Source organism: Mandrillus leucophaeus, unplaced genomic scaffold, assembly GCF_000951045.1.
Source record: "Mandrillus leucophaeus isolate KB7577 unplaced genomic scaffold, Mleu.le_1.0 Scaffold731, whole genome shotgun sequence".
Lineage (NCBI taxonomy): Eukaryota > Metazoa > Chordata > Mammalia > Primates > Cercopithecidae > Mandrillus > Mandrillus leucophaeus.
Window position 1 is genome coordinate 531,820 of NW_012107931.1, and position 14,552 is coordinate 546,371.

Here is a 14,552-nt window from a genome sequence, read left to right on the forward strand (position 1 = left end):
TCTCAAAAAAAAAAAAAAAAAAAAATCTTTAAAAGGTCTCTTAAAGTCTCACTTTCTCCCAAACTTAAGTCTTTCAGATCTTAAACTCAGGTCCCAAATCCTCAGTTTTCCATTGGACTTACTGTTCTCATGGGCTCAATGGCTCTGCTTAAACACTGTTTGTGTGTAATTTATTTGAAAGTTTGATGTTGTAATATTCACATATATCGTTAGGTGGCAGCATGTGGCTACCTAGCAAAATGGATATCTGATTTCAGTTAAATTAGTAATGGCGAAGGGAACAAGCTTTTGTTCTCTTTCTCTGTCTCTCGATATATGCCATTTATAAAATAGCTCTTATACCTTTTATAAAATAATTATTGTTCTTAATTAACTAGATGGTTTTTTTTACTAAGCTCTTTTTTTCTTTTCTTAATAAATAGGTGGGAAATACACCAAGAGTGATTTCAAGGAGTATGAAAAAGAACAGGATAAACCATCTAATTTGGTTCTGAAAGATAAAGTAAAGCCCAAACAGGAGTATCCTTACCAAGAATCACTTAGTTAATATGTATTGACCATCTGCTATGTGTAGAGTACTGTGTGGTGTGTTATGAACAGTCACAAAAGCTATAGAAGACAAAGTTCCTGAATCCAGATTGTTTGTGAGGAAGTAACTTAGTTTATCATTATCTCTTTTCAAGATCTTACATATACTTTGCTTTTTCACTATACTCTAGTGTATGGAGTAAGTTAAGGTTGAAAGAAATCTGTAGCCTAATTCTTTTATTAATACCTTCTTACTCTAGGTTAAGTACTTTCCTACTTACCATATTCTCAGAAGATGTTCAGGTAAGATTTGTATTTTCTTTTTGGGGAGACTTTCCTGCAAAAACCGGAAAGCCTGCTAGACAGATTCTAAAAGAGCTGTAACACTAGCTTTGTATTTTCTATATGTAATTGTAGTGTTTTCTATTCCTCATAATCAAAAATTTATTATTGGTAAGCTGAATCTTTTGTGCTAACCATTCTTATGTTTAACTTCCTTATTTAGATAATAAAATCCTGTTGTTCTCTGTTACAAAGTTAGGTTACTTCTTTCGGTATAGTATGTTGTAATTTCAACAACAAATATTTATTGGGCTTCTACTGAGTGTAAGAGTTCACTTTTATAGGATTAAAAAGATCCTTTGACTTGACCATTTACTTCAGGTTCTTCCAAGTTTTAGGTTGAGATATGTAAAAAGTATTGAAACATACAGTTTATATTATGACATTTAAATTTATTCACTAATTTTTCCCATTGTAAATATATCACTCCACACATTGCAAGAGTTATTTTGTGATTCTTTCTGGTAAATGGGGTCTCTGTTTCCTAGTTTCTGTTGGTATTTCAGGGATTTTTTTCCCACACATGTAGACATTTCTTTTCCAAGTACTCGTCAAGAAAGATGAATATCAGATTGACCTGGTCTATATTCATGTTTTAAGATGTGTTGACTGTCTGCAATGCATAAAGCATTGTGAGGTGTTAGAGTTGTATCAAGTTTGAAGAAAGATGATAAAATCAGCATGAGGAGAGGCTTTCACATGCAGACAGACCAAACAAGAAGCTGAGATTTGGTCAGAAAAAAATCAACATTCAAGGGCATATGATTGAAAGCTCAAAATCATAAAAGGTATGAATGGAATACATTTGATGTTTATTTGCCAAATCTTTGAAATTAAATTTAGGCTTATTACTAATAACTGTAGCTGGAAGAAGGGGAATTTTAAGTTTTCTTTAATTTTAGTTAATTGAAATAACCACACATATATCCATATGGAATCGTGTAGCTTCTAGCCTTTTGAAGTTGATGCAAAAGAGAGACGTGCCATTAGGGGCTAGTCTGATGTGGAGATAAGTTGTCTTACGACAATTAAGAAGGCATGGTGTCATCTACTTTATGGGCCTTAAGAGAAAGAAATTACTGAAAAATATAGGTTATTAAGAAGAAGAATCAAAAATAGAAGTAGGAGAAGGAAATAACTTGGCCCAACTAGACTCAGGGAAGAAATTGGAGAAAAGAGGGCAGTGAGCTCACAGATTTGTGTTTTATTCAAAGGGAGAGGGATTTGATGTCTTCTAAAATTGTTGATTTTAGTGGTAAGTACAAGATAGTGGGTAAATGAGAAAGCAGGAGATATAACAAGTGTCTTGAGGGTATGACAAATAATCAACAGATACATAGTTAGCATCTGTCACATACCCAGTTTAGCAATGAAAGATATTCAGTTCCTGCCCACACAGAGCTTACATTTTATTGTTGGAGTGGGGAAAAGAACAAACACTAAATAATTACCATTCTAAATATGTCTAAATTATTGCAAATAAATATTGCAAAGGGATATCGGACTCATAATAAGGGTTGAGAGGTTAGAGAATACCCTCAACACTGAGAAAAGTGACAAAGCTGCGATGCTAATATGGGAGATAGGAGGGCTGAGGTGGAGTGCTGTGTTCTCTCGTATGATCCATCATTTAAGAAATAGGCTGGGTGCAGTGGCTCATGCCTGTAATCCCAGCACTTTGGGAGGCTGAGGTGGGAGGATTGCTTGAGCCCAGAAGTGTGAGACCTGCCGGGGCAATATAGTGAGACCCTGTCTCCATTTCTTTTCTTTAAAAAAAAAAAAAAAATTGGCCGGGCGCAGTAGCTCATGCCTGTAATCCCAGCACTTTGGGAGGCTGAGGTGGGCAAATCACCTGAGGTTGAGAGTTCAACACCAGCCTGGCCAACATGCAGAAACCCCATCTCTACTAAAAATACAAAAAATTAGCCAGTTGTGGTGGCGGATACCTGTAATCCCACCTATTCAGGAGGCTGAGGCAGGAGAATTGCTTGAACCCGGGAGGCAGAGGTTGTGGTGAGCCGATATCGCGCCGTTGCACTCAGCCTGGGCAACAAGAGTGAAACTCCATCTCAAAAAAATGAAAAAAATTAAAAAATACAGTTTTTATCTTAACCCAGTACAGTCGTGGTATAATCATTGATACACACACACACACACTTGAACCAAAAGGTTAATAGAATAAAAAAATTTTTTTAGGTGGCATATACTGTATTTCTGTATTTTTTTTAAGTGCTGTTGTGGCTCACTAAATAGATTTTGTACCCCATTGATGGATTATAGTCATCAGTTTGAAAAACACTGCTCTGAGCTGGGTGCAGTGGCTCACGCCTGTAATCCCAGCACTTTGGGAGACCAAGGCGGGTGGATCACTTGAGGTCAGGAGTTTGAGACCAGCCTGGACAACATGGCGAAACCCTGTCTCGACTAAAAATACAAAAATTAGCTGAGGGTGGTGGTGCACACCTGTAGTCACAGCTACTTGGGAGGCTGAGCAGGAGAATTGCTTGAACCCTGGATGGGGAGGTTGCAGGAGCTAAGATCGGGCCACTGCACTCCAGCCTGGGCAACAGGGCAAGACTGAGTCTCAGAAAAAAAAAAAAAGAAAAACACTGCTCTAAAGAATTTGGACAGAGAGAGCAGCATGTACAGAGCACACATTAGAATGAAATCATAGGCAGGAGCTATGGAATGTGTATCTGGAAAAGGCAAGATCCAGAAGATGCCCTGGAAACAGCGTAGCATAGTAGAAAGAGGGAAGTTGGAGATAACGGAGTCGTAATCGAATGGTACAAGCTGACTAACCCTCTTTAGCCATCTCATGGAAAGCTAGGAGGGACAGTGTCTTTCATTTGATCTTATGTAGAAGTGAGACATTCCTGCGGAAAGTGTTGAGCTGTGGCGTTGTGAAGCAGACACGAGCGTCTAATCCTGAGGGAAGTGTGTCTGTGTTTACTGTGGTTCCACATGTAGCTAGCATAGCTCTGCCTGTTGGGCTTCCTCATAAGCTTTCTTAGGAAAACCGCTATTCCAGCCCATGTCAGCCTTCCTCAGAAACCACATTTGAGGTTGAGATTATTTTCAGCAGAAATTGTAACTATTTTATATTTTCTCTTATTCTATTATAGTATATTTAAGAAAATACTTATCTCTGAATTAAAACATTAAAAAATTTTAACACATTTATATGAAATTTAAAAAGATTCACTTATAGCTTCATCACTTAGACACATGATTCTTTTTATTTCTCCTTGTTTCTTTCAAGCCTTTGTCTTATGTAAAGTTATAATCGTTGTATGGTATATGTAGTTTTTGCTTTAATCTTTTTATGTTAATTTTCATAAACACCTTTCTAGGGCTTTTTTCTGTAGCATTTATCATTGTTGATAACTTCCTTTATAATATATCTTATTGAAGTACTATAATGCATTTAAGTATGTCTTTATTACTAGATATTTTGTTGTTCCCACTTTGCTACTAAAAGTAGTCCTTTTATGCGTATATATATATATATTTTGGGACTGAGTTCCGCTCTGTCCAGGCTGGAGTACAGTAGTACAACGTTGGCTCATGAAAGTCTCTGCCTCCTAAGTTCAAACAGTTTTCCTGCCTTAGCCTCCCGGGTAGCTGGGGTTATAGGTTGCGCCACCATGCCCAGCTAATTTTTGTATTTTTAGTAGAGATGGGGTTTCACCATGTCGGCCGTGGTGGTCTCAAACTCCTGGCCTCGAGTGAGTTGCCCGCCTTGGCTTCCCAAAGTGCTGGGATTACAGGCGTGAGCCACCATGCCTGGCTATTATGTACATTTTTGTTCATTTAACTTTATTCATAAATTCTTATTAGAATTTAAACATGATGGGCAGGTGTGGTGGCTCACACCTGTAATCCCAGCACTTTGAGAGGCTGAGGCAGGCGGATCACGAGGTGAGGTGTTCGAGACCAGCCTGGTAAACATGGGAAGCCCCATTTCTACTAAAGATACAAAAAATTAGCTGGGCGTGGTGGTGCATGCCTGTAGTCCCAGCTACTCAGGAGGCTGAGGCAGGAGAATTGCTTGAACCTGGGAGGCAGAGGTTGCAGTAAGCCGAGATCGTGCTGTTGCACTCCAGGCTGGGTGACAGGGCAAGACTCTGTCTCAAAAAAATAAAAAAAAAAGAAAAGAATTTAAACATGATAACTTGACATGCATTGCTGAATTTCCTCTTGTAGGATTGAACTAAAAGAAGAGACATATGAATATACCTGTTATCTTGTATAGCTTTTCTGGGCATTGGAATTTGTAATCATTTTTTCTAGTTAAAGATGTCCCTTATTTTCTAAATTTAAATTTTTTAAATTATTGACAAATACATTTATTTTTTCTTCTTCTTTTTTTTTTTTTTTTGCGTACTAGTCGTTATTTTAAGATTGTTGAGGATTAGGATTCTTTCCATTTCTCCTGACTATGTAATGAAAGAAAATTTTAGTGTTGCTTTAGAAATGTACTCTACTCTTTTGAGATGCTGTTTGCTTTAAAGTTACTTTTAGCCTTATGACCTCTTTTGTTTACCAGATCTTAAGTTTTGATGTCTTACCAGTATTATTTATCACATTTATCCTTAACTAACTACTGCAGTGCAAAATATGATCTTATATTAGATGAGCAGGCCGAAGACTCAAAATCAGGTCACTCACACACAAGTAAAAAACACAAGAAGAAAACCCGTCACTGCTCTGAAGAGAAAGAAGATGAGGACTACATACCAATCAAAAATACTAATCAGGTACCTCTAATGTCCAGACTTAGATGTGAAGAAATAAATATTTTATCTCTCTGTAAATAATGTCTTAGTGATATAATTTAGGAGGTAAGGGATAGTTCTAAGCAGAGATGGGTTTGTTCTAAGAAGCAGAATGGTTGCACTGGGGTACTGGATTTTAATTTTCAAAAATATTTATCACAAATGATAAAAGATCATTTTTGACATAATGTATCAAATACTTCCACACCGTGAAGCAAGAGTGATTTCCATACCTGTGGATACTCATTTATTCCCATCAGAACAAGTGTGGTTGTGCTGATACAGATTTTGTCATTTATCTGCTTAATTTATCACCAAGTGTTATCTGTAGCACATAAGGGCTCTTGAGATTTTAAGTCCTATAAAGCATTTATATCCTGCCATCTTATATCGTATATAAGAAAAACAGCACTGATAATTAACTTTAGCATGCTAAAAGTTCTCCTGAACAGCACATTTAAAAAATATATAATAAAAATTCCCAAAAGAAAATTTATTGTGAAGAAAAGTGATTATTTCCAATCTGTGGTTTGGTTCTTAGTTAAATAAAAAACAATTTACAGGCCAGGTACGGTGGCTCACGCCTGTAATACTAGCACTTTGGGAGGCCAAGGCAGGTAGATTGCTTGAGCTCAAGAGTTTGAGACCAGCCTGGGCAACATGGTGAAATCCCCATCTCTACAAAAAATACACACACACACAAAAGTTAGCCAGGCGTGGTGGTGTTCACCTATGGTCTCAGCTACTCGGGAGGATCACTTGAGCCCAGGAGGTAGAGGCTCAGTGAGCCCAGATGGTGTCACTGCACTCTAGCCTGGGCGATGGAGCCAGATGGCATCTCCAAAAATTTTTTTTTTTTTTTTTTACATCAGAGCTCCTTGCTTTTGTTTTACCACATGGAGGCATTTGTGCTGAGCCCTGGTAGATGAGAAGGATTTCAGTGGGCTGAGGTGAGAAGGGAGGGAACTCAAGATGGTGAGAATGTCAAGCAAAGATGGAGAAATAGAGAAATGTAGTATGATAGGCAGAGTCAAGGATTTGCTGTCAGGAGAGCTAGATTTACATTTCTATACTGCTGGCCATCAAAGCGACCTTGACAAGTTCTTTAACTTTCAGAGCCACAGTTTCATCCTCTGTGAAAGGTGAGAAATACTTCACAGGCATGTTGTTAAGATTCAGTGAAAAAAAATGCGTGTGCAAACATTTTCTACACTGGCTATTATTGTTACTACTTTTTTTTTTCTTTCTTAACTGATAAAGCAAATTACTAGTTTTAGAGTTACTTGGAATAGTTTCTCTCTGTGGTTATGATATTATGACATTAACTGGGTTCATATTTCAGTTAAATTGTTTTCTTTCTTCTCTTTTTTGAGATGGTGTTTTGCTCTGTCCAGGCTGGAGTGCAATGGTGTAATCTCGGCTCACTGCAACCTCCGCCTCCTGGGTTCAAGTGATTCTCCTGCCTCAGCCTCCCGAGTAGCTGGGATTACAGGCACCTGCCACCATGCCTGGCTAATTTTTGTATTTTTAGTAGAGACGGAGTTTCACCAAGTTGGCCAGGCTAGTCTCAAACTCCTGACCTTGTGATCCGCCTGCCTCACCTTCCCAGAGTGCTGGGATTACAGGTGTGAGCCACCACACTTGGCCTTGCTTCTTTTTTTTTTTTTTTTTTTTTAATGTTTTAGGGTTGCTTTAACAATTTTTTGTTTTGTAGTTTTAAAAACTGTTTCCAAAGTGAAATCTACAAAATGGTACATTTAGAGAACCTAGCTTCCATTCTTGTTCCCTCCGCTTTTCCTTCTTCCCTCTGTGGGTAACTATTTTATATGTTTATGGGTTATTGATTTAAAAAAATTTAGCAAGTAAATATTTGATATATGTACTTAGCTCTTTGCTATAATCCAGCAGAGATAGAATTTCTTCTTTCTATATCCTTTTAGCTGTTTAAAGATTGCCATCATTCATGGCTCATCCCATTTTTAGGCCATACTTTTGTTGGTTCCTGCAAATATTTCTCACATGAATCAGTGGTGATAATAAAAGTAGTAGTAGGCTAGGTGCAGTGGCTTATGCTTGTAATCCCAGCATGTTGGGAGGCTGAGGCAGGAGAATCACTTGATCCCAGAGTTCAAGACCAGCCTGGGCAACATAGGAGGCCCTGTCTTTAAAAAAAAATTTAAATAAAAGAAAAAGAAAAAGTAGTAGTAGTTAACATTTTTGGGTCCTTACAATGTGAGGTGGGTTCTTTTATCCCCCTTTCACACAACAAAGTGAGAACAAAAAATTGTTTCTTGCCCATAGTTTTACACAGCTAGTAAGTAGTGGAACCACAGTTTAATTTCATACTTGGACTCCTAACTACTCTTGTTCCTCTTCTTATCTGGGGTATATTCTCGTCAGTTTTCTTTCCTAAACTCTAATGTTATTTTAATAAAATTTGTCCCATAGTATAATATTCCAATGTGATCTAATAGGAACACACCTCCTCCTTAAATATCTATACTCTATTACTTTAGTCTAAGGTCACATCAGTCTTCTTTACTGGTGGCTGCATCACATTCCTGTGAATGTTTAGCATGCTTTCCACTAAAAACTCCGAATTCTTTCCCCCTCCGTGTGCTGCTTTCAGCTCCAGCTTTTCATCCTGCACTTGTACGTGGAACTGTCAATGAATTTAAACCGGAGATAAATAAACATTGGTGTGTTTGAGATAATCAGAGGGCTACAAAAAATCAGACTGGTTGTGTTTTTTTGTGTGAATCTTTTTGATTCTGCTCTTTGATTAGTTGAAACCTTACAGCAGCAAATATCCTTTTCATTTTGCTTGAAGTAAAAGCATCAAGATTTTGGGGGAATGTTATGAGTATTTTTTAAAAGATTTTAAGGCAATTTTAAGTTTTAATTTTAAGGCAATATTAACTATAAAATTATTAAATTCTGAATAATGATCTCCTAACTTCTCCCCTTAAAGTATATTAAATTTTAAAAAATTGTATACTTTGATTTAATAATATAGCTACATTAATTTTCTCCTTTCTAATAAAACTCAGCATCAGTATTTAAGATTTTAATGGCCCCTGATTTTTTATTATTTTGATTGTTTTCCTTTTTATTTTTAAAAATTCATTAAAGAGAATTTTCAGTACTAGACAAATTTCAGCTATAGTTCATATTTTCCTGTTGGTGTTTTGCTTGGTGAGTCTGGTTTCCCAAGAGTATTTTAACTTATTTCTTCAAATTCTTTGTTTTTTATTGAGTAGCTAGCCTTACTAATCAGTTCGAAAACGTTTAATTTTCCACCTCATGTCTTAATTCCAGAGATGGTTTTTGTGTTGTTGAGGTTTGGGTTTTACTGAGGTTACAGGAAATGAGTGTTCAACTGGGGGTTGCCTTGCTGAGAAGTATTCATGCTGGTTGTCAGTTTTCCACTGGGGTTTTCATAATGTTTGTATTCTTGACTGTACTTTTGCTGTCATTTTCGTGATTTAATGTTATCTTGGCGACTAAGATTTAACCAGATCTTTGATTTAGTCCCAGAGACCTGAGCAAGGATAGCTTTTAATTAGATTAGACTTTTTTTGATTGCTTATATCAAGTCATTTGCTAGGTTAAGTTAATTGCTTTAAATTGGCCATTTTGTGTTCTTCGTTTTTTTTCTTTCTTTTTTTTGCCACATGGCAGTTTAATCATCTTGTCTTATGTTTTAAATGTATAAATAATATAATTTTTAAAAGTTCATACTCGAAAGGACTTAGAGCTTATCTAATTCATTTAGATATGAAGATACTGATCCCACAGGACCTTAGGCCTTTGTAGTGGGAGAACTAGAATTTTAACATTTAATTGGTTCAGTCAGGTATAATGGATTTTTTCAGGAAATAATGGATTTTTTCCCCATTATTCTATACCACTCCCCCATTTTTAAATTTTGGATGTCAAGTTAAATTATCTCCAACCTGTGCAGAACTCTTGAGTCTCAGTTTCCCTATTTCTAGAATGAGGATATTGCACTCCTAAAGCTCTTAGCACTGTTAGCGTGTTCTTAGAGGATCTGCTCTTACATGGCTTCATTCAGCCACTTTAACTTTTCCCCTTCATACAGGGCTCAGTTTTCTTTGTTTTCCAGTTTTCACTTACACTACTTTCATTAGCCTTCTTGCAGCCAATTCAGACCCAAGCTGACTTATCCTTTGAGGCTCATCTGAAATCCTAACTTCTCCATGAAACCTTCTCTAATTATTCTAACCTTAGGAGTACTTGTTTGACACATCTCCTAAATGTCAAAGACTGTTTGAACCCAGATCTACCTGACTTCAAAGCTTGGGTAGCTTTGAAAACTACTCCCAAGTAGAAGTGATTTTAAAGTTTCAGTCCAATTCAGATATTCAGCTTCCTCAATTTTTGAAAGAACTAAGTGCTACATAATCTTTTATCTTTTCTATTTTAAATACTCAGAGCACTTAAGTGTCGTGCCCATTTGTATAATAACATACTAAGGATTTTATGAAGTTATACATCAGCCAGCAGTCTCAGCATTTTAAAAATTTGTCTCAACAAATACAGAAATACGTACAAGATGTACAGATATAATAGTATATGGATATTTCTATTTTGGATGTGTTATAGGAAGCACAAAAATTCTTTTATCTAGGAATGCCATATTTTACTAGAAAATAGATGGTAAAGGGCTAAACCAAAATGCCTACTCATTTTTTCTACCTCAGGGGCTCTTATAATATGACAAGAACTATTGGAATTGTGTGGAAAATCACAAATCAGTTTATAATATTGTATTCCACAAACACTGATTATTACTATAACAATCATGTTACATCTGTTTTCACACACTGTCAAACTCAAGGTGTACAGTATCTAGACAGTATATGGAACAACGTAATTTGCTTAAAACCCAGTCCTTAACCATTGGTATTCATCACTCTGGACTGTAAGCCTTGACATTTATGTCTGCTACAGTAGTATCTGGTGATAGAGTTGAGACCCTTGGGAGTTTAGTCTTTGATTTTGCCTTTCCTTTGGGCAATCTTAAGAAAGGTTTTTTTTTGTTTTGTTTTTTATTTTTTTTTTGAAAGGGCGTTTCACTCTTGTTGCCCAGGCTGGAGTGCAGTGGTGCGATCTTGGCTCACTGCAACCTCTGCCTCCCAGGTTCAAGCGATTCTCCTGCCTCAGCCTCCCGAGTAGCTGGGATTACAGGCGCCTGCCACCACACTCAGCTAATTTTTTGTATTTTTAGTAGAGACGGGGTTTCACCAGGTTGACCAGGCTGGTCTTGAACTCCTGACCTCAAGTGATCCACCTGCCTTGGCCTTCCAAAGTACTGGGATTACAGGCATGAGCCACTACACCCAGCCAACCTTAAGAAAGTTAAATTTTACAAAGTATCTCTTGAAAGAGCATTGGTTGTGGTCTAAGAGAAGAATTAAATGTAGCACTTTTATTATCTTTGGGGCATAGGATTCTACTAGTATTTAAAAACTCATTTTAAAGAAATATAATAATTTTAATATAAGCCTAGTCAGCTGGGTGAAGTGGCTCATGCCTGTAATCCCAGTACTTTGGGAGGCCGAGGTAGGAGGGGATCACTTGAACCCAGGAGTTTGAGACCACCCTGGGCAACATGATGAAACCCTGTCTCTACAAAAAATTGCAAAAATTAGCCAGGGGTGATGGCATATGCCTGTGGTCTCAGCTACTTGGGAGGCTGAGGTGGGAAGGATCGGTTGAGCCTGGGAAGTTGATGTTACAGTGAGCCGTGATTGTGCCACTGCATTCCTGCCTGGGAGACAGAGCAAGACCTTGTCTCAAAAAACATTCTCCTCTCTAGCTTCTGTGTTTCTAAACATGGAAGATGTATTTGAACATGTAGAGAGGAGCTGTTATAAAATAAAACACTTTAAAAATTAATTGCTCAGACCCAAGTATACATTATCCATTTTCTTTTTTCGAGATGGAGTTTCGTTCTTGTTGCCCAGGCTGGAGTTCAGTGGGGCAATCTTGGCTCACTGCAACCTCCGCTTCCCAGGTTCAAGTAATTCTCCCGCCTCAGCCTCCCGAGTAGCTGGGATTACAGGCGTGCGTCCCCACCCCTGGCTAATTCTGTACTTTTAGTAGAGTTTCTCCATGTTGGTCAGGCTGGTCTTGAACTCCTGACCTCAAGTGATCTAACCACCTCAGCCTCTCAAAGTGCTGGGATTACAGATGTGAGCCACCGCACCCAGCCTCCATTTTCTTGTTTAAGACTTACTGACTTGTCTAAGATCTCTTCCTGCTAAGTTATTTCAATGATATCTTCTTATAGGATTCTTGCGGGAATTTTAGTAGTTTCATTGCAGATTAATAATGGGACCACATTTTGGGGGAGTGAAGTGTGGGGAGGTGGGAATAAGACTATACATAATCAGATTTTTTTATATTACAGGATTGCTCTAAAGACATGTTCTGATTTCAGTTGAGCTATTTCCGTTCCATATTTTTGGATCTGATCCTTCATTTCAGCCAAAATAGTAGATACAAAGCAATGACATTGTTAAGAAAAATGGTTAAACCTTTTTCTGAATTATTTCATTGCTTTGTAATTTACAAGATTCTTGACATTAGGGGTAGTTTTCACATTTAAGCTGTTATAACAGCTTGCAAATGGTAGACTTTTCTAAGTTTTATTAATTGAAAATGCCCACAAAATGATTATTGTACTGATTCACTTGTAATTCCCCCTTCCTTTGACAGGATATCTATAGAGAAATGGGGTTTGGTCACTATGAAGAAGAAGAAAGCTGTTGGGAGAAACAGAAGAGTGAAAAGAGAGACCGAACTCAGAACCGAAGTCGCAGCCGATCTCGAGAGAGAGATGGCCATTACAGTAATAGTCACAAGTCAAAATACCAAACAGATTTTTATGAAAGAGAAAGGAGTAAAAAGAGAGACCGAAGCAGAAGTCCAAAGAAATCCAAAGATAAAGAAAAATCTAAGTACAGATGAAAGATGAAGAGGCAGAATTGAGTGGCTAACACATTTACTCTTGTCTAACTTAAGAGTGCCAGGAAAGCAGATGCTTAGATTTTGTGTCAAAGCTTGTTATTTTTTTCATGTTAGGATTATGACCCTTTAGATTAATACTGATTATATAGGGCACTGAAAGATAAAGAATTGAACATTTTCTTTGTATACTTTTTTACAGTAATTTTATTGTTATACATAAATGGTAGTCTTCATTTTTGAAGTCTTTTACATTTTCACTCTTTTTTTAATGAAGTATTTCATACTACAAAAACACATAAACATGTATATATAAAGTAAAGGGATAATAAATGTAAATATCTGTGTACTCATCAGCCAGCTTAAGATACAGAATATTGCCTACATTTTAGAAGTCCCTTAAGGCCCTCTCCCTCTCAAATAATTATTTGGAATTTAGTATTTGTCATTTGCCTATTATAGTTTTACAACATACATATGTATCGGTAAGCGAAATGTTAATTTTGTATGTTTCTGAATTTTATGTAAATGGCAAAATGTTTGTTTACTTCTGTGACTTTCTTTCATTTTTATTGCTATATAGTATTATATGAATATACCACAACTTACTCATTCTTCTCTTGATGGACATTTGAGTTTTATTTTTGTTTTTGCTGTTGAAACAATGCTGCTGTGGACATTGTATCTAGGAGTTATATTGCTTGATATATTGATAAAATAATGATAAATTTGTATTCTGAAGTGGCTGTACTAGTTTATACCCCTCTTGGCACTGTGAGTTACCTTTGTTTCATAGCATCTTCAAGACTTGTTAAGTTCACACTAAAAAGTTTGCCAGCCTATTGGATGTTAAGTGGTATCTACCTGTGATTTCCAGCAAGATTACTGTTATCTCTGTTCTTCCATGTGTAAGATGTCATTTTTTTCCTGGCTGCTTTTAAGGTTTTCTCTCTATCACTGATTGTAAGAAGTTTGATTATGATGTGCTTGCTATATATATATATATTTTTTTTCATGTTTCTTCTGCTGCAGCTATTTTACCTGTGGGTTTATGGTTTTCATAGAATTTGGAAATTTGGGGACATTGTTTCTTCTATTACGTTTTTCGTTTCTCTGCTCCTCTCCTGGGGCTCCAATGACTTCAATGTACGTTGGGCCCCTCAACATTGTCTCCCAGTGTGCTCATTCTCTGTTCAGCTTTTTAAAAAGCCTTTTTCTTTCTGTGTTTCATGTTGAGTAGTTTCTGCTGCTGTGTCCTCATTGTTTATTAATCTTTCCATCTAAAGTATCTAATTTCCTTTTAATTGTATCCAGGTATTTTTCACCTCCGACATATTTTTAGTCTTTAGAAGTTCTATCTGGGTCTTTATCTCCCATGTGTCTCCTTCACATGCTCATGCCTTCCTCTATTTTTTTTTTTTTTTTTTAACACCTGGAGTGTATTGATAATAGCTTTTTCAGTGTACTTGCTCATTCTGTCATCTGCATCATTTCTGGTCTATTTCTACTGATTGATTCCCACCCTGCCCCAACCCCCACCCTGCCCATATTGGATTGTAACTTCCTTCATTGCATGCCTGGTAATTTCTGTTTTTAGCATTGGGTGCTGGAGTTCTTTTATTTAAGTATCTTGAACTCTGTTTGGGGACATAAAGTTACTTGGAAACAATCCGATCATTTTATAGTTTGCATTTAAGCTTAATGAGACAGGACTGGGACAGCCTGTAGTTTAGGGCTAATTTGACCCACTACGAAGGTAATACCGTTCTGAATAATATTCCTGGTTACATGGTTTCTCCATTCTGTCTGTTGGGAACATGAACTTTTCTGAGCCCTATTGAGCTCCCAGTTGTATCTCCTGTTCCTTACCTCACATGCATACACTGCTTGGTGTTTAGCTGAAGACTCGAA

The 14,552-nt window shown here is 37.0% G+C and overlaps 1 protein-coding gene across 1 annotated transcript in view; it reads left to right on the plus strand.

Moving 5' to 3' along the window:
• The window catches only part of PPIL4 (peptidylprolyl isomerase (cyclophilin)-like 4), a 41,612-nt gene extending 27,985 nt beyond the window's left edge, over nucleotides 1-13,627 (plus strand). The window contains exons 11-13 of the mRNA XM_011965660.1: nucleotides 423-519; nucleotides 5,483-5,630; nucleotides 12,393-13,627. Of these exons, the coding sequence (XP_011821050.1) occupies nucleotides 423-519; nucleotides 5,483-5,630; nucleotides 12,393-12,644 (497 nt within the window). The 3' untranslated portion in view covers nucleotides 12,645-13,627. The remainder of the gene's footprint in view (nucleotides 1-422; nucleotides 520-5,482; nucleotides 5,631-12,392) is intronic.
• The last annotated feature ends 925 nt before the right edge of the window (nucleotides 13,628-14,552 follow it).